General features: G+C 40.7%; 2 protein-coding genes across 2 annotated transcripts; one reads left to right on the forward strand and one right to left on the reverse strand.

Annotated features, from left to right (window-relative positions):
• Nucleotides 1–219: 219 nt before the first annotated feature.
• znf518b (zinc finger protein 518B) lies at nt 220–5561 on the forward strand. Its single transcript, XM_083785080.1, has 2 exons — nt 220–380; nt 1687–5561. Exon 2 carries the CDS (start codon nt 1827–1829, stop codon nt 4461–4463), a length of 2637 nt encoding a protein of 878 aa, XP_083641206.1. The 5' UTR covers nt 220–380; nt 1687–1826; the 3' UTR covers nt 4464–5561.
• Nucleotides 5562–6642: 1081 nt separating this feature from the next.
• On the reverse strand, nt 6643–20586 carry clnk (cytokine dependent hematopoietic cell linker; the record flags this gene model as incomplete). Its single annotated transcript, XM_083786324.1, has 17 exons — nt 20420–20586; nt 18678–18733; nt 13268–13430; nt 11018–11097; nt 10824–10878; nt 10609–10662; nt 9588–9622; nt 9439–9458; nt 9233–9301; nt 8762–8783; nt 8584–8608; nt 8414–8498; nt 8290–8315; nt 8093–8187; nt 7646–7723; nt 6917–7072; nt 6643–6807 (listed from the first exon to the last, which is right to left on the reverse strand). Exons 2-17 carry the CDS (start codon nt 18678–18680, stop codon nt 6643–6645), a joined length of 1131 nt encoding a protein of 376 aa, XP_083642450.1. The 5' UTR covers nt 18681–18733; nt 20420–20586.
• Between the last annotated feature and the right edge of the window lie 373 nt (nt 20587–20959).

Consider the following 20959-nt stretch of genomic DNA (forward strand, 5'->3'; position numbering starts at 1 on the left):
AGTTTCGTGAAATAGGTCCCTGGCTTGGTGGTTGCTTGTTTCTCTCGCAAAACCCGGCAACACTGCCAACCACGCTTATCTGCGCATGCGCGTACCAGTAAGTAAGTCGTTGTGCGTCTTGTCCTTCTTTCTTCCTCCTAGCCAACAAGTCTTGCTGCTAGGTGAACAGCGTAAAGAAGAATACGCAACAGTGCAGTACGCACATTACGTATTGGAAGATACAAGAGAGATGCGATAGCGTTAGCAGCGCTTTACGACTGCCCGTGTGTTTGTAGCAAACGTCTCCAATTACTGGATATTGATCAACGATATTGACACATGTGGATTACATCTGTTAAACGCATAAAGGTCTAGTGCGTCGATTAACAACATTTCAGCTGGTATGTGTACTGATCATTTGTCCCGTTACCTTGCGGTAACGTGTAAATAGTCAAATCGGGCCTTCGCCTTTGCAACCCCCCTCCGTTATGACCGGGGGACATTGTTTTATTTTTTCTTAATTTATTATAACTAATAATACATTTGTGTGCAGTGTTAATGCGGTTAGTTACTATTGATAAATGAATGGTTATGCGTCATTGGTTTGTTGTGCATGCAGTTGGTTGGTGACGTGCAGGTCAGGAACGCTTAGCATGCATAGCCTAGCCTCAGAGAGAAAACCATGGAGGAAAACCCTATACTTGATCTTGGGTGCGGGGGAGGGGGCGCAGCTTCCGGATGGCTGACACCACGATAAGCGCTATGACAGGTGGTACAATTTACAATTTACAATTTAGGCATTTAGCAGACGCTCTTAATCCAGAGCGACTTACATTTAAGCAAGAACAAAAGCATGGGAATACATCACATAAAAGCATTTATCATGAAACATGCGTAAGCTAAGAAGGTAACAGTGGAATATCTATATGATGAAACTATACATATAAACTATACATATTCACTACTATGCTATACATATGTACTATGGCGTGCTATGACTATATACAATACAATTATAGTGCTGTCTACATAACATGCTATAAGTCTGTGTCAAATGCTATCTAAGCCAACAGAAATGCTATCTAAGGGGTTAGAGTAAGTGCTATGGGCCATGATGGAGTCTGAAAAGGTGGGTTTTCAGGCTACGGCGGAAGCTTGGGAGTGATGCTGCAGTTCTGACTGCAATGGGAAGTGCATTCCACAGTTTTGGAGCCAGAAGGGAGAAGAGTTTGGGACGTGTGGAGCGTTGTCCCGGCGTTTTTAGTGAGGGTACTTCCAGTTTCCCTGCGTTGGCTGATCTGAGTGCGCGGGAGGGTTTGTAGGGTTCAATCATACTTGTAAGATATGGGGGAGCCATACCCTTGGTTGCTTTGAATGCCAGCATCAGAGTTTTGTATTCTGTGCGGGCAGCGACCGGGAGCCAGTGGAGGGAGCGGAGCAGGGGGGAGACATGTGAGAATTTTGGCTGGTTGAAGACCAAGCGAGCTGCTGCATTTTGGATCAGCTGGAGAGGCTTAAGTGCACATGCTGGTAGGCCAGTAAGGAGGGAGTTACAATAGTCGAGTTTTGACAAGACTGTTGTCTGGATTAGGAGCTGGGCTGATTCCTGGGTGAGGAACGGTCTAATTCGTCGTATGTTTTGTTACATCCATGTGTTACTGTTAGGTTATTAATCATGCAACTTTTTTTTTTGTTATTTGTATACAGGAAGAAGGCAGCTATAGCGCCCTGGTCCACTGTGGCAAAGACGTACCCTCCTCCTGCATGGGGGAAACCTGGACAAGTGGACATGAATGGCAAAGAACCAATACTCTGAAATTACACTTTAGGATTATTGTCTACTAGCCATGCAGCCCACCGGTTATCAAAGGACGACGGAATTGAATCGACAGCATGACAAATTAGGTTTGGATTCTCTGTTAAACACCACACAAGTGATGTATTGTGAGAAGTGTGGATATGTTTCTTCAGACCCCGCAGTGTTCAATGCACACATGTTGGAACATTTGGCAGCAACGAAACATTTCTGCTTTTACTGCAATCATGTGTCTTACAGCAAGGCAGAGTTGCATGCACACCTGGAACAACATACCACAAAGTATCCATACACATGTCAGTACTGTGGTCAGGGCTATATGAGGCAGGACCTCCTTGTCACTCACATTCAGTGTTTACACGTGAATCCCCCCAGCAAGGGCCTCAATAAACCTGAGGTGATAAAAACCCCTCATGCCCCTGTCCCCAGTGCCTTGCCAAGAGTGACAATAAATGACTCCTTGCAAAGAGTGACAATAAATGACTCCTTGCCAAGAGTGACAATAAATGACTCTTCATCATCAATGAGGCCACTTGTTCGTGTCACAGCACCACTCATGCCACCTCCAGCCAGAATGGAAAAGGGCAGGCAGGGAAGTAAAGTAGTGGACACACATTTGCCCAGTGGTCCCAAAGTAGGGGAAACCTTGCAGACCCGTACAGGTGAACAAATTCAACACCACAGAGCTCTAACTGTCTCACTTCCAGATGAAGTGTCGATCCCTGCAGGTTGCTTGGTTGAGCTTATCGAGGTGAAAACCGTCAACGGGACAAAAGAATTAAAGCTGAGAATTGTTTCACAACAAGGAGATGAATCTACGACAAAAGACACTAGGAGCATAAGTTCACAAAATACCACATTTGGGAAACCATTATCTTCCACATCCAAGAACCCAAACGCACAATCGGGGAGTGCAGCAATGTGCACGCTTAATAGAAAGCTCTCTGACACACAGACTCCTAATGCAGAGCATCCTGGAGTTTTCCCAACAAAGGGAGCCACAAGCATTCCAAATTCAACTAGTAGAGGAGCATGTGGAACCAAGAGAACATTAAAAGAAATGCTGGACTCAGCACCATGTCATACGGTTCATCCACCCAAGGTTTCCAGGTGCACACCAAATACAGTGACTGCAGGAACACGAGGAATCAAAATAACACCGCAAGAAACATTGAAAGCAAATGGAGCATATCCCACAATTACTTTAGCGAAGCCTTATAATCTGTCAATAAGCAGTGTGAGGAGCCTGTCCAGCAAAATGCCATGTAGGACAAACGGTTCGATTTTAGAGCATCCCACAAGTGTCTCAACTAGGAATGTCAGTCAACCAAAAACCCATCTTCAGAATTTGCAAATGGCTGTGAATGGTGCACCAGTGGAGGTCGGCACTAAGGACAGCACTACTCCAAACAAGAAGTTGAAACATGATTATGGACTTTTTCTCCAAAAGCAACAGTGTCTGTTTGATAGTGTTCTCAGAGCAACAAATGGACAAGACACGCTTTCAGCGCGTAATGAGAAAGTAAGTGTGGAGCCATCCTTGCCAAATCCAAATGGACACAAGACATCAATCAGTCCTTTACAAATAAAGCCACCTAAAATGGGAGAAGATTCTACTCTTAAAAGCCAAAAGCCCTCCGCTTGGACACAGTCAAGGAGATGCAATGGTACTAGGCCCATCATAGGTGATACACCAGAACCTAAGGGATTCCCAGTGATCTCGCATGTGTTTTCTTTGTGTCAACAACCAGGGGCAGTCCAAGGTGCCATGCAACCATTAGTGAAGGCTTTACAGATGATGAGCAAAAGCAACTCCCCTGTGACAATACCTTCAGTTTCTGCCAAGACAAGTAACATGGTCACAGGGCAAAGGAAGGAGACGATTGTGTCAGCAAGCAGTGCCCAGGTGGTCAAGGAGGATATTTCTCCTCATAAGACATCAGTGACCCAAGAGACCAGCAATGCTGTAAAGTTGGAAAACGATACATGCTCTCGGCTGGCTCAAACATCACCTCAGATCAAATTTTCTAAACTCAAGAAAGAAGGAAAAGCTGACATTATGAAAGACACTAAAAAGTATGATCCAACATCAGCTGGGAACCCTTCTATTGTCGAGGGAAACGGTGACCCTATAAAAGACACTAAAAAATATGATCTTAATCCTGCTCCAAAATCTCAGCCCATAACGGCTCAAGATGAAGCTTTGTCCAACACCGCTTTTGACATGGATGCACACACCCACGGCATTCCAGGGCAACCCCCACAGGTGTCACAAAACACGGAGGATGCTTCCTCAAAGTTCCTCACAGTGAATTTAAAAAGGATACGAGTAGGCTGGTGGAAACCTCAAAAGAAAAGGCTGAGGCCAAGTGAGGCATTCCAATTTAAGGCTCAACCTCACATAGACACTTCAAGTGAAAATGCCATCCTTTGCCCAGCACCACTGAAGGTAGACCAGCTGGTGAAGCGTCCGGGTCCAAACCAGCCAGTGGTGGTGCTTAATCATCCAAAACCGCAGGTCCCTAAAGGCGGAGTGAGAGCACCATCTATTACTGATACAGGAACGTCTGATGTAGTTCCAAGATGCCAAATCCTGAAGATGCGGTTGGGTAAAGTAATGGGACATAAATATGAGGTGATAGGCTGCACTGTAAGCGTCTTTTCCTGACTTTATCTGGCTTGTTTAATGAAATGTAGAAAGATATGGACAAACACGAGTTAAAGCATATAATGGGGTGATATTGACATTTGCAAGAAATTCAACATTTAGTTCCATAATCTTTGTACAGACATGGAACACATTTTAAGTGCAATGCAGTTTGATTGCTTTGAGCAACAAACACTTCCCCACTGTAGTAGCTAGCAGTCACAGGGGTACCTATCTTAAGTACTGTGTCAGAAATAAGTGTTAAGACTTGAAAGTCATCTTGAATCATTATTATTGCATGTGCAGTGTATACTGTATACCCCCTTTCAAAGGATTAAATTATTTTGTATCATTTCCCATCTCAGGCTAGTTTGTTCATATTGTAAAATAAAAATGACACTGAGTGAAAGCAAGCACTTAACATATCACTGCTGTCATGGACCATACAACTTATGTTTGTGTTTCAAAAGTTAACATGCTTACTTACTGTACATGCTTGAGTTTCCAATTTCTTTGATTAAAAAAAACTAAACACGTACAGTATTACTGTATTCAGATTCAGAGCCATGTTAAGCAAAAATACATTTTTGCATAGCAGTAGTGTCTGACCAAATCGTAATGTTGATCTGTGTATTCTTGTTTTGAAATATGACCATAATGTATAAAAAATGCTAGGCCTAATATAACTGAGTTGCCGGAGTTTAGTTGCCAACCTGTTTTACCCCTGAATTACTGTATATATAGTATACTACTCTCACTTAAATATGACTAGTGTTCCTATTTTTTCTTATTACTAAAGCTAACATGTTCACAGTGAATCCTGCCACACATGTTATACAGTATATACAATTTCCAGGTGTGTTAAGCGCACACTGCCTCTTGTCTGAGGCTGCCTTGCAGCCATCAGTATTACATTCTAGAAGTCTGTACATAGTTGTATTATTGCCTCTGAAACCTTTTATTTGCCTTCCTGTCTTGGTTTTGTGTGGGAAATTACCATATTCTTTGAAAAGGACATTGTTTAAATTTCAACTACGATTTTTGTCTGTGTTCAACTTCATTCATATTTTTTGTATTTACAGCTGTGTAATTTTACATAAAGATTTTTATTGAATGACACTACATTGTCACAGTGTATATATTAGTTTTTACACCTAATACTAAGGGGATGTTAATTGTTATACTTTGAGATAAGATACAACTTTATTGATCCTCGAGGGAAATTCAGTTGTCACAGCAATGAGAATCAAACACACTTGAGATATACTAGGCAAGAGTCATGAACGAAACCAAGATACATAAAAAAAAAAAGCCGAACTGCAGGCCTAGAGATCTGCACTGCATCATTGAATGAGTGAACATGTCTACATTATCAAATATAAATGTGCAGTGAATATATAATCATGCAAACTGTATGAGTGGATAAATGTGCCGTCAACAGTGAGTATATGAATGAGAATATATATTGACTATCAATATAAGAATCCATACAGACTAGTATGTGTACAGTATCAAAGAAGATCAAAAGTCAACCTTTTGAAGTCTGATTCAAAAGGAATAAAGATCAAAGGCTGTGTCTGACTAACTCCAGTGATACAGATACAGTGTGCAGACCTCCTTTTTTGCCTTTGGTGTATACAGCAACAATGAATATGAGAATATACATTATATGGTATGTCCATCAGTGAGTATCTACCGGGTAGATACTCACTGATGGACATACCATATAATGTATCAAAATATAAATGTGCAGTGAATATATAACACAAATAGGGTAGATTCTACCCTAATTGAAAAGTAACTTTGTATGGAAAAAAAGAAGAAAAAGCACAGTTTCATAACGGACATCTCCACATTCACTGGTCAAAAACCTCAATAACTCCACTTGGGCTGAATTAGTTAAGTGAGTGTGTGTGTGTGTGTGTATACTAGCCTTATTTCACTATTTGCATGTAATTTATTCACTGATGCTCTTCATTACATAAATTCAATCTCAAAACCTTTTACAAACTAGAAACAATCAATACAAGGTTAGACTATGAGGAAGGACTGATGAAGTGTTTATGCGGTCTTATTGGATCAAGTGTGGAGTATAGGTAGGTACAGATACAGTATAAGTAATAGGTACAAAGCCATTTTTGCATTTTCCAAAGTATATTTAAAAGAAGTGGGTAGGTTCTCCATCAGAGTGTCACACGCTTCATCCTATCAGCTGTTCAACATCCTGGCTTGTGATGGGGCATGTCAGCACAAGGTTTTCTGGATAGGATTTTGTCGCTGCTGCTGCATTTTTCCCATCAGTAGGGATCAGTATTATAGGAAATAGGGAGTGGAATTTGATGATATCTGCCACAGACTCAAACATCTGAGGAAAAATAGCAGATGAATATGTCTTAAGCCCGACATGCAAAAATAGCAGTTCTACAAGATCCGAGTGTTTGTTGAACAGGGTTTCAATATATGCCTATACTCACATCATTTGCCCGTTGACCTGTTCCTAAGGCATATTTGCTGGTCTTTTCGATGAACCGAATTTTGACATTGTAAACTTTCTTCTCATGATACACTGCCAAGACGAAGGGTTCACCGGTAACACTCCTTGAGCAATCCCGCACCAAAAATGCACCATCCTACCAAGATTGATGCCAATTATTATAACGACAATGGCAACCAACCAACCTGGCATCTAAATAGCATTTTTGCCTCTGCATAAGCCTGCAAGGTCATCGAGACTATAGGGCAAGTGCTATCTTGCCTTCTAAATCAGTAGTTCTCGTATTTCTAAATTTTTAAACACTTTCAAGATTTGTTTCCAAAATGGGGTGCATACTTATTTCAGACTAGTCATTGGTTAGACATGGGTTAAGGTTAGATTTAGGTGTGCTGCCCCGTGGGATATTCGGGTTAGGGTGCATGTCTGCCCTCCCTCTTAGGGTGAAGGTTTGAGATAGGTTGTAGACAGTTGTAGGACTAATGACTGGTCTAACCAATGACTAGTCTAAACCAAGTACTGTCTAAACTAAGTACTGCACCCTCAAAAATAGCAATGTGCAAGCACACAGCGTGACACAGCGTGACACAAAGTGACACGCTGTGAGCTTGTATGTCTGCTATTTTTGAATAGCCAACAATAACATCTAAAATGACACAGATGCTTTCCCGGTTTTGAGGGGTTACATCAAATATTATTTTGTGATCAATACCTTGTTCACCAGGTGTAAGGCGTGGTCTGCTTCTATGCGGTTACAAGTCCCAACATACCAGTCCTCCTCACGATAGGTCTATCAAGAGATACTCTAAATTACAAATCATTGAATATTGACTTTATCTAAACAATGGCAAATTGAAAAGATGTTTAATATGCTATTGCTATACTATATCAACTTTATATTGACCATTTAAATGTATATGTATAAGTGTTGCATGTGGACCTACATAATAGCTAGTGCTATGTAACATTGGCCTACATTCCCTACTACACACACACACACACACACACACACAATACAATACAATACAATACAATACAATACAATACAATACAATAACGCACGACATACCCACACTTGGGAATACACATATTAGGCAAATTTACAAGAAGAATCAGCATGGCATTCCATTTAGATGCCCAAGAATAAAGCCAATTTTACCTGACAGGGTTTCTCCTTTGAAACAAAATCATGTTGATCAAAATCTTCTTTAGTTTGGGGCCATTCATGGTTTTGACGCCTTGATGGCATGTTTTCTGATTTCAGGCAAAAATAAACAGTAAAAAAGGTTATTGGTTCATTTTAACATTCATCAATACTCCTAATATAACATTGAAGCTATCTCTTGCACCACTTACCTTGGCTTTTAGATTTTTGATGTGAGCTGCATATGGGATAAACAATGCATAAGAATCATAATGAACTAAATGAAGTGAACATTAGTAGTATTGTATTAGTCCGAAATGTTGCATATTACTGTACCTTTTGTCTGTATGAAATGTATCTAAATCCAAAGAATATCGTATACTGGTATGGTTGGGTGATTCATTGTCAGAGCCCCATAAACCTGAAATGCGTTAGATTTGGTTACGTACAGCAGCATTTCAATAATCTAGTTTCACAAATGTTGAATTAAGACTTAAATCACTGGCCTTCAGGGTGTGCACAGAGTTCTGCCTGTTGAGTGGGAAATACATAAGAGATGAAAACACTATTGTCCATAAAATGAAGAAGTCCTCTCTAGCAACGTAGGAAGGACAACATAGATGATTAAATAATGATAATAATAATAATATGGTGACTAACTATGTTGCATGATTCACTGCTTACATTTGTAGTTGCTTGCCATTTGCTGAAACAGAAAACACAGCATCATTGGTACATAATTTATAGTTTTTGCAAATATGTTGTGCATTTCTGCAGCTGCCATTTCTTACCAATAAGTGGCACTATTGCTACACCTTGTAAATAACTGCGCTAGTGAGCAAGAGAGAGAGAATATTATAGTAGGCCTAACAACAAGTAACAATTTTCATCACCTTCCTCTCCAACGTCCTGCCTTTTATTATAATTGTTTTTTATTGGTATTTAAATTATAATTAGTTTTTATTGGTATACATTCTAATTTGAACACCCTACTACTGGACATAAATTAAAGCATTGTCTGTATTTTGCCAGTGAGGACAAGAATAGCATTTCCTTCCACCTCCCCACCATTATTTATCTACCAACACGATATATGATTATATGATATGATTTTCCTCTCTGTCTCTCTGAGTATTCCATAAAAACAGCTCTCACTCTCTGCTGCTGACTCCCCGTAGATTCACTCCAGATCCCAGCTCTTTGCTAGATGACGCAGGAAAAGATCTAGAACAATATAGACATATAATATAGGTACATCTGAGAACATGCTATACCAAGATGTGTGCTCTTGTTTTAGGTATTCACATTAAAACATTATTAATATTGAGTTTTCAAAAGGTGCATTGATATTATATTGTTACCTGCATAAGACTGTCGTTTGCTGTGGAAGACATGACAGTGATCAATTGCCTTGTGAGTTACAAGAAACACACACACACACACACACACACACACACACACACACACACACACACAAGCTGTACACTGTACAGATTGCGCTGGATTTTACCTGTTCTCTTGGCTCCACCACGATAATATTCTCATCTGTAAAATACAAAACCATTATCATTGCTATTGCTGCTATTTTTGTTGTCATGTTCCCCCCCCCCCTTTGGGTACTTAGAAATAATACCAGTAAGACGCCCTGAAGGTCACGCTGAAACAACAGAGCTTCTTAATACCGCACAGTTGAGAAGCAGGAGTTAAACTATTAATCTGGTGTCAGTGTGGTGTGCATAGATAGACACTAGGGAATGCTAGAGCTGCAGAGCAGAGCACCACGGGCCCTTGCCCTCTGGACACTTGGACAGCAATATGCCCCTTTGAAAAAAAGGTGAAGAAATGTGGACCATGGTGACATTGATCAATTCTTGATAAAAAAAGCTTCTAATATATTATTTATGCCCCAAAATCTATAAATCTCGCACTATTAAGGCAACCGGCCGGTTCCACGTGCTGCACAAGGTGCCCTTTTTCACTTGAGCACCTGCACCTCTAAATGTCTGTGCACGCCACTGAGTGAGGTCAGATGTAGAGCTGCTCGCTGGCTCCATATGCAGATCTAGTATGTCAAACTATGTATTGCTATCCAGGGTTTGATGAGGTCAGTGTCGTGATCTTCATATATGGAGATCCAGGTGATGATAGTCAGCTCCACATTATGGAGATCCATGTGTTGTAGCCTACCAACTTCATTTGCAAGTGTGACTTGTGTCGCAGCAACCAAACTTGTTATCATGAGACTGCCACAATATGACCATATATTGACATCCCCATATATGGGCATAATATTCTTCTTCTTTTTTTCCCATAAGGGAAATTGGGTATAACAAGGTTTGTAGGCGTGACGTCACGAGGCGTAATGGAATGGCAACCATATATGGAAGCGTGATCGACTGGACGACTGACTATGAAAACTGACCGAAGTTTTCATAGTAACACCTCCACCAATAATGTGTATGATAAGAAAAAGAAAAATTACAATAATTTATATAATAACACAGTATACATAGTTGGCTTCATGTAGTTACCTAATGGGCATCTCCTTCTGCCTGGCTTCAGGTCTCTGTTTACAGCAGGTCTTGCTTCAGAGAAGAACAAAACATTTCAGAAAATGTACAGTCCTCTTGTTACCATGAATATATAGTTTTAATTCAAGTCCAATCAATCACCATTATGATTCCACCATTGCTGCAGTGTGCATTTGCATAGGTGTGTATATAATGTAACACATTTGAAAACGTACTTAGATTACCGGGAGTCAGTCTGGGTGGACACGGTGGGGGAGTGTCAGAGTTAACCTACAAAAGTGTATTTGGAAGGAGGAGGATAACATGTCACCTTTCTTAGACATTAAAGCTTGGCCATACAGGCCATGCAATATGCATAATATATAATAAAATACAGACATCTATAATAATAACAACAACAACAACTTACACTAGTGTTTGAGTTCATACTCTGGGTAGATGATGACCTTGGGAGGCTCTGGGTAGATGATGACCTCGGGAGGTCCCGGTCTTGAAAACAAAGTAATTTTATGATCACACAGTGGTTACTACCATTGGTTTTCACTTTAAAAAATCAGACCTGTCTGAAGTGAGTAGTGCAACAGCGCCCCCCTGTTGGTACAGTTGCAACAGTGACACTTGGTGGTGAACAAACACTAGCTATTTTCGTGCTCGGACACAGGAACAGACCCAGGGACACACACACATAACTGTCATTAGGAGTGGTTGGACCACTTAAAAAAAGGCCACATAGCGACCCTTGTTTCTTCCACCATGAAGGACATCCTAAGCTTTCACTGATAAGACCTATACTTTAGCAATAACGGTTGCCACGGCAATGGTAATAGCAGAGTAAGTCTTTCTGTTATCCTTTTGGAATCATTGTATAATTGTACCCCTGTACTATACCTTACAAACCGTTAATAAAGTAAAGTCTCATTAGAAGTTTGTCGCATTTGGGGGGTGCTTCACCTGGTAAGAACCAATATAACAAGGCTAGATGACCGGGGTTTGAATCTTTACTGTACGTCATCCCCCTCTATCTCTCCTTTCGTGTCTCTCTGCTCACTATCACAAATAAAGCAGAAATGCTGAAACAAAATATTGGGATGAGCCAGCAGTAAAACCTATGAGCGGAAAACTTTTTTACTTTTATTTTAACTTGAAAACCAGTTATTTTTGCAGAGTGATGCGATCATCTGATAAGTTAAGGACAAGCAGAACGTGCTAGCTGTGCTCAAACTTGAACTGATTGATGTGAGCCTCCAGGCGTGAGTACTGGAGTCTCAGAGACACATCACAACAAGATACCTTCAATTCATTGTCTGTGTTCTGTTATTAAATGGGGAAGAGAGCCGACAAAGCCCAGAGACTGACTCGCAGTGAGTGAATGTGTGAGATTCTCATCTTCATTTTTATTTGATGTATAAAGACTTCATGATGTGTGTCCCGGTTTCCGAGACAGTTGTATAGTGACATTATTCACAGCGTAGAAGATCTATCCCACAGAGCAGCCGACAGATGGCCCTGGAGGCCCACTCTCTCTGTTATATTCATGCTGCTTGTATTGTCTCCGCCAGGCCGAAGGCAAAGGCAAAAACACATTTTTAGCTATAGTAAGTAAGTCAGTCAGAGAGGCTTATTGTCGGCATCAGCCAGGGTGTAGGAGTCTATCCCGTTTCAATGCGCTAGACCTCTGGGAGGTGGAACGCAGAGGTGGAGCTCAACACCTACCATCAGCTCCCAGTATTTACCGCAAGACTTCAAGCCGAGCTACTCATACGATCAAACCCATCACCTTGTGGTCAAAAGGTGAGTGCTCTACTGACTGAGCTACCTGGTATAGTACCCCTACAGATTTTGTCCAAACTATTGTCTCATATTCCATCCTGTTTGACTAAGAATGGCAAGTTTGCAGGAGTGGCTAGTTTTGAACAAAATCTCAAATCATGAACTCAGCGTCCGATTGTGTCATGAAACTAGTTTGCACGCACATTCCCACTAGGTAGAGGAAGAAATGCCACCCTTTTTGCAGATTTTTGCTATTACTCCTACAGATTTTAACATCATGCATATCGGTACACATTATAGTCACGTCATATTTCATCCGAATTGGCTAAGATTGACCTCTACTACCTGGCTTGGCTTAGACCGAAGAGCACATTTTTAAGTTCTCTCTATTTTCCAGTAGAAATGTTACTCTCAGCTCCATAATTATGTTCACTGGGCCTTTGCTGTGCAGACAAATAAAGTAAACACACCTTCATAAATGGAGTGTATATAGCCCACACATCATTTTAGACTGAACTTCTAGCAAAAAACCTTTTGATTACGGCTTTGTGTTATTTTTGTTTTTTGGAAGCTCACAGTAAAATCCTCAGTGTGATATTTCAGATTCATTTGATTACATTTGTATGTTGCACAGCGCTCACAGTTACAGATGGATACATTACATTTTTACTGTGCAGTGATTTGGACCATTTTGTCTGTCCTGATGAAGGTCGAATAGACCGAAACGACCGCAACATTTTTGGCAAGTTTCTGGCAGTGTGCCAGGACCCTTCTTTGTTTTTCAAAGATAACCTTTTTTTCAGTGATTTGGACTATCCATTTTCTCTCTTTATTTTGTTGTTGTTGTGGAATGCAAGACGGTCTGTCTGTCAGATATGTTGGCCTATACCTGCGTAGTCTCTGTCGGCCTGTGGACAGTGTGGAGGCCTCGCTGGCTGGATGTGCACGTTCAGCGTTTCCTCTGGATCGTCCACCACATCATATTCTGAGCCGTTGACATTATTATTGCTTCTGCATATCTGTTTCTTCATCTTGCTTTTCTTGAACTGTGCCTGGCTTTCATTTGTATTTCAGACTTCATTTGACCAGTCTATGATGCCAGTCAATCATCTATTCTACCGGTATATGACTTCTCTATATTTTGGAGATGGTTTTAGCCAGATCCGACCGCAAATTATTTATATATAATCAAAAAAGAAAAAGAAAAGAAAAGAAAAGAAAAAAGGAAAAGAAAATCCAAAATGTCAAATAACATTTGAGTAAGTTATTTTGCCTACTGGAAGTGTGCACATTATAACACATTTGGCACTGATTGGTCCAGTGGTTCACAAGATTAGTCCGGACAGACTCTCAGACCTCCTTCGGACTTTATTTTCACAAAATGAAAATAAAGTCATTAAGGGGAAATTGCAAGATGTATGCAATAGCCTAAATAGACAACAACATATATTGATTCCCGTATGGTCCTTTAACACCAAGTTTGTCTCTATATACATTAAATATTTGGGCTTTGACTAAAAACTGCTTTGCTGAGTCTGTGACTGTGTGACTGTGCGTGCGTGCATATTAGCTTCATGTTGTCTTTTTATGTTTTATGCGTTTAACTTGTGACCTTTGTATTGTCTTTTGTACTGTCTTTTTCAGTGTTTCATTTTGAAAATCAATACAAATATGTGAAACAGATAGATGGCCAAGTTATGGGGCTCTTGACTATGATTTATGTTATTATTATTTTTGACATACACAGACATGCAGTATGTCTTTGATTTCACCAACCAAGGATCGATCTCCACTGATCAGCCATGAACTAGCCTTGGGTACCGCAGGCGTTTTGTTTTAGCCATAAACCAACCATGGCAAAACGCAGACATGCTGACTTGTGATGTGTGACTACTTCTGGGATGCAGAATCCAAGCCTAAAACACAGAAGTGAGTTCACAATGGGTTCCCTCATCAGATTCCAACGATTCGTTTAGTTTTAACATACAGACTTCCGTTTATGCTGAACACAAGGTCTGTGGTTAAAATAAGTCTTGATGAGTTTCTAGGACACATCAACGTTACACCTGTTACCGGTATTTCAACCATTAATTAAGTTGTGTGTTTCAAGACTTGTAACACTTGGTGGTGGTGATTTGTGGATATTATCTTGAGCAAAATGTGTGAATACGATTAATCAACTTTTGGCTACAGAGCATAATATTTGAATTCATACAAAGTCCACTGGAAATAGTTGATGGGAACCGATATACTAGTGGTAACCTCTGGGCTCCTATGATTGGACCATTTTTAAATCTGCAAAGCAAAGAGTGATATGGCAGCATGTTCTCATATTTTATGACCTCTTTTCTTTGTTATCTTGCACTGCCACATGCTTTCCCATCCACCCTACTGTATATAAGTCACCCGAGGTTCAGAGCATGGTGTCCTTATTATACACATTCTGACAGACTAACTGCAAACTAATGTGAGGTGCAGCAGCACACTGATTAACTCCATGAGCTTTCCATATTTAAATTAAGTGTCACATTTCATGCGCACGAACGCACGCACGCACGCACGCACGCACCCACGCACGCACCTAACTTACATGCATTAGTCAAACGGGCCATGGTGTGACAGTCTGAGACCACTCGCTGCAGGTGGTTTGACATGGGCAGCAAATTCATTAGCAAAGGCCTTAGGGAATGAGCTACGGGGTTTTGAGCAACACACATGCTGTGACATATCTAATAGACCTAATTATGAAAACTCACGCTGTACCTCTGTTGATTCCCTGATTCAGTGGCAATTAAAACAACTTAGCTAATGTTTGAAGTTTCCATGTTGACATTATAACAGGCTTCATTTGGAATAACTCAAATGACAATCACTGAACAAAAACAAAAAAGTGTCAAGATAAATGAAATAACTTAAAAGAAACTAATGTTCACATTCATTGCGGTTCAATTTATAAATGATTGTTGTTTCCACAAAGTAGTTAACTCATTCAATAAAACCTTCCTTGGAACTAGGACTATCTGAAAGGAGAGATTGATTTGGCATACATCAGATGGAGACATTAAAGTTCTCAGTTGCATATCGTTTGCTGTTGGATACAAACCTTTTAGGCCTATTTCCATATTTAATATTTTTAAATAAATAAATAAGCGTGTGCATGAGCATGCGTGCATGAGCATGTGTCCATGTCTGCCTGCGTGTTATAGGCTATAGGGGTATAGGCAACCTTTGGCACCAATTGGGGTGAGAGAGATGACTTTTGGTAGTCAAATAAATAACATCCCTCACATTTGTATGTGATATCATTAAAAATCCGAACTCTGACTGTGGAGGGAGTCTGGGAGATATACTTGGGTTATTGCTCTGCGTCTAATGGTCATTATAACAATGTAAGAGAAAATATTTAAAAAGAATGGAAAAGGTTACATTCGTGGACAATCAAAATAGGTTGGAATTTTGTATGTGGTGTCGTTAAAATTAATGTTGATAATGACAATTGACATGGCACACTCTCTATCTAGAAAATAACATGGCACTTCGTTTCAACATGGCACTTCGTTTCAAATAACATTTAGAAAAACCTAAATGTCCAAAATGGGGATACAAGGTTGAAAATGGTTACATCTATCTGTGGGCTCACAGTTTAAAATGCTTCCGCCATACAGTCTGTACAACGATAGCATTGAAAATGTTAAAAGATTAAACCGGATGTCATGACTCCAACCTACTTGATTGATTGATTGAAATATGTATTAACAGTTTGCAGAATTACAGTACATTTCAAGCACAACTCAATACAAAGACTGTTAACTGTGAGTGGACGACCCAATAAAGCATTACACTTGTTTACAAGAGGGTCCACCTTGTTCAATTCATCAAATACTCCTGATTTCACCACACGTGAATAATTCCTACTGTAAATAAAAATTGTCGATGACAAGCAGATGACAAGCTTGAAGCTTCTGTTCACTGCGTTCAGGGGGCATACCTAGACTCTATGAAGCATTCTGTTCACTGCGTTCAGGGGGCATACCTAGACTCTATGAAGCATTCTGTTCACTGCGTTCAGGGGGCATACCTAGACTCTATGAAGCATTCTGTTCACTGCGTTCAGGGGGCATACCTAGACTCTATGAAGCATTCTGTTCACTGCGTTCAGGGGGCATACCTAGACTCTATGAAGCATTCTGTTCACTGCGTTCAGGGGGCATACCTAGACTCTATGAAGCATTCTGTTCACTGCGTTCAGGGGGCATACCTAGACTCTATGAAGCATTCTGTTCACTGCGTTCAGGGGGCATACCTAGACTCTATGAAGCATTCTGTTCACTGCGTTCAGGGGGCATACCTAGACTCTATGAAGCATTCTGTTCACTGCGTTCAGGGGGCATACCTAGACTCCATGAAGCATTCTGTTCACTGTGTTCAGGGGGCATACCTAGACTCTATGAAGCATTCTGTTCACTGCGTTCAGGGGGCATACCTAGACTCTATGAAGCATTCTGTTCACTGCGTTCAGGGGGCATACCTAGACTCCATGAAGCATTCTGTTCACTGTGTTCAGGGGGCATACCTAGACTCTATGAAGCATTCTGTTCACTGCGTTCAGGGGGCATACCTAGACTCTATGAAGCATTCTGTTCACTGCGTTCAGGGGGCATACCTAGACTCCATGAAGCATTCTGTTCACTGTGTTCAGGGGGCATACCTAGACTCCATGAAGCATTCTGTTCACTGTGTTCAGGGGGCATACCTAGACTCCATGAAGCATTCTGTTCACTGTGTTCAGGGGGCATACCTAGACTCTATGAAGCATTCTGTTCACTGCGTTCAGGGGGCATACCTAGACTCTATGAAGCATTCTGTTCACTGCGTTCAGGGGGCATACCTAGACTCTATGAAGCATTCTGTTCACTGTGTTCAGGGGGCATACCTAGACTCTATGAAGCATTCTGTTCACTGCGTTCAGGGGGCATACCTAGACTCTATGAAGCATTCTGTTCACTGCGTTCAGGGGGCATACCTAGACTCTATGAAGCATTCTGTTCACTGCGTTCAGGGGGCATACCTAGACTCTATGAAGCATTCTGTTCACTGCGTTCAGGGGGCATACCTAGACTCTATGAAGCATTCTGTTCACTGCGTTCAGGGGGCATACCTAGACTCTATGAAGCATTCTGTTCACTGCGTTCAGGGGGCATACCTAGACTCTATGAAGCATTCTGTTCACTGCGTTCAGGGGGCATACCTAGACTCTATGAAGCATTCGAAGATTGTGGAATAGTTGTCTGGCTTGAGAAACGAATACATACAACTAAATGTTCAGGCCGCTATGTGGTCTTCACACCTGGGTTTTGGTGGCCACAAATAAAATCCAGTTTCAGGTGGTCTCCATACATGGGCAACTGGCGGCCAGGGGGACACATGCGGCCCCCACCTTCACAAAGATAGCTGATCTACAAGATCAAAATGCGTCACACTGTGATGCATTTTGAGCTTGTAGATCGGCTATTTTTGCTACGACTAGAATGACAGTAATGTAATATGCAATATGGCCATCTGGAGTGAGTGTGAAAATACAGTGGCCCTCTCCATCTTCAAAGTTGCCCACCCAAGATATAATGTATTTCATACATTAGATGTTCTGGCCACAATATGCAGGCTTCACATCCATATTTTCAGGCAGCTTCTCTGGATCAAGTCACCAGGGTTACAAATGTGACATCTGGATTCGGACAGAAATGTAGTGTTTGCACCCAACATGACATTTGTGATGTCCCACCACCACCACCCACCCACAACAAGCCAAATATAATATAAGATAGGATGAAAAGTAACGTTATTGGACATAAGGTTTCCACCAGACAGTGACGCTATACTATACAATGTATCATTATTTTGTTTAAATTAAAAGCTATAAACTTCCAGTGTCCTTCGGATCCCTTACTGATTATTATTTTAGAGACATTTTCAGCTTGTATTGAAAACCTGGTCCGTAAATGAAGAAGATATTAGTAGCCCAACATAACACATATCCACAACAGTAAGAGTCGTATTTGGCCTATGTTTCCTTAACAACTGCACACTCAGAAAAGCATGGTTCTGAATCTGCCCCATGTCATTCCCTCCCTGACAGTGACAAGTAAAGCTACCGCCTGACTGCAGGACCTCACTTTTTCCATCATGTCCACGTGAAGAGGTAATTACAGAGGGGTGTTGAGAGCTCTAAAAATGTTCCCCTGGGAACAGTGATGTAGAACCAACAGGGAAAGGGCACGGATATGAGTCTCATAACTTACCATTATCACAGCAGAGTCGTGGCATATTCCGTCTCTTTGTAGCTAACGAGGTGCTGCTGAAACAAATAAATAAAAAACACATCATTAGTCTGCCACTGTGCATGAGACCGTGGGATTCCACCATATACAGTAGCAAGTCCCTGAGGTCTGTTCTCTGCTGATGCACACGCAGGAGTATCGTAGCTTTCTCTCATTAGATTAAACAACGGATTTTTTCTTTTTTCTTATCTTCACACTGTAACACTCGGCAAACACATTGTGATCAGTCAACCATATAATGAGATCAAACAGCACATTTACACCTTCAACACACTGTATTCAGTACAGAGTGTATTAGACACATTCTTTGAAATTACTGTAATTATTATTATTTCTGTACAGTATGTGCCTCAAACATCACTGAAGCAATTGCTTCCGTTGACGATGATCTACATCAGTTATAATGAATCATATTCACTGATTATTTAACACCGTAAAAAGACAGATTATTTTTAACCACCACATGGCTTTCACCATGTGTGAAAGCCCTACAGAGGGAATTAAGTAGCAGCACAGGATCATTCTAGAATAGGATGAAATATTGTCCCTTCATCCTGCTTTTTATCCTATTTCAACGTAACATAAATATGTATGTATTTATTTATTTGGAATATTATACCGGGGAATCAAGGAGAGAAAAGATGGATTTTTCTTAGCCTTTTTGGGGGGGGGGGGGGGGGGTGTTTTCTTATACAGAAAATCTGTTATTTAGTATAAATTGGGCTTTATCATTTATCATCTACATGCATAACTTTGACTTGACAATTGTTAAGCATTCAACCTTCGTTTTAACAAAATGATGTTTGTATGTGGAGAATATTTGGAATAGACCCTACGTACCACTGCAACTTTAAGCCCTGACAGTGAGCATCGGCTTACGAGTAGAATTGGGTCTGTGGTGTAAAACGTAGGGGACTACTTTGTTAAGCTCCCTGAGCTATGGGAAGATGCTGGATGAGTCCGACGAAAGGGAGAAGATTAGATACCGGGTGCTAGCAGACCAGGCTGAACAGCAAACTTCTGCCCCATGGAAATTGGGTGAGGGATTTGTGACGACTCTCACTGCCAGACAACTAAGGTTTTGTGAGTAGGCTTTGCTACAGGCCTTCAACTAAGTCAGAAGTAGCTAAGGAAAGCAGTCTGTGGCTCAAACGTGGAAATCAGTATCACGAGGAGGCTATGGCAGAAACATGGTATACAGTATACTATAGCTTAGTTACTATAGGATTATAGTAGTATCCAAACCTTCTCATATTGTTTTTGTTGTCCCCGATGTAGCTAATGGTTAAATCAGATGGTTCTACCAGATGAAGCCTATGTGCTTTCCAATGTTAAAGGTAGTTCTTAATTTATTTTTATTTTTCTGAGGCTTCAAGCTTTTGTTTGAGGTGTGGTTGACTTTAATTCTGAGCCCCAAGAACATATATCCAAACTCACCCCAGTTCTTACGGTACATAATATATATTTGAAAACCAAGAATTATAGCCACAAGGTGGATTAATGCAAGCAGGAGAGCACAACAGTATCTAATCTAATTTGGTGTTGAGTTTCAAAACCAGTCTGCTCTTTCAATCTATAACTATTTATTTTTTAACAACCAAACATCAGTTCTGTTTTGATCTGCTGTCACTTCTTTTACACTGTACACGCACAGAGGCAGATAAAGGGACATGAAAATGGAAAAGAAATCAATGTTAACTTACCTCTTTAGATAACCCATATACTGGAACATGCACACGCACAGTCAATGACAGCCATTTAGCTTAACCTTCAGCGAGAAACTGTGAAGATTGAGCGTCTCTCTAACTGGGTGAATCAAGCAACCCACTGCAGAAGCTCATTTCCTTTGTGGTGACTTCTAGCTGGCCTAAAACTTCTGGTCTGTGCTGATCAGATGAGTGCAAATACACTTTAAGGTATGTGCGAGGCATCTTGTGCAGCTGTGGTCTTACAGGTTACCGGTTTGAAGTTGGCAGTGAAAACTGTGAACGAGATATTGTATTCTTATGATTACCCTGTTCATGCATAACTCGACAATATCTACACCTTAAGGGGTGTGAAAAAGTTATACTGTATTTAACAGAAAGTATCTCTCAACCCATCATCTAGTAATTTAGCTGATACTTTTATCCAGAAAAACATTAGAATAAACTTGAGTATAGATAAGGTAAGGTAAGGTAATTTGATTTATAAAGCGCCTTTCAAAACAATCTTTACAAGGTGCTGTACAAAGTAAAAAATAA

This window comes from Protomyctophum parallelum (genome assembly GCF_964188405.1).
Source record: "Protomyctophum parallelum genome assembly, chromosome: 16".
NCBI classification, from domain to species: Eukaryota; Metazoa; Chordata; class Actinopteri; order Myctophiformes; family Myctophidae; genus Protomyctophum; species Protomyctophum parallelum.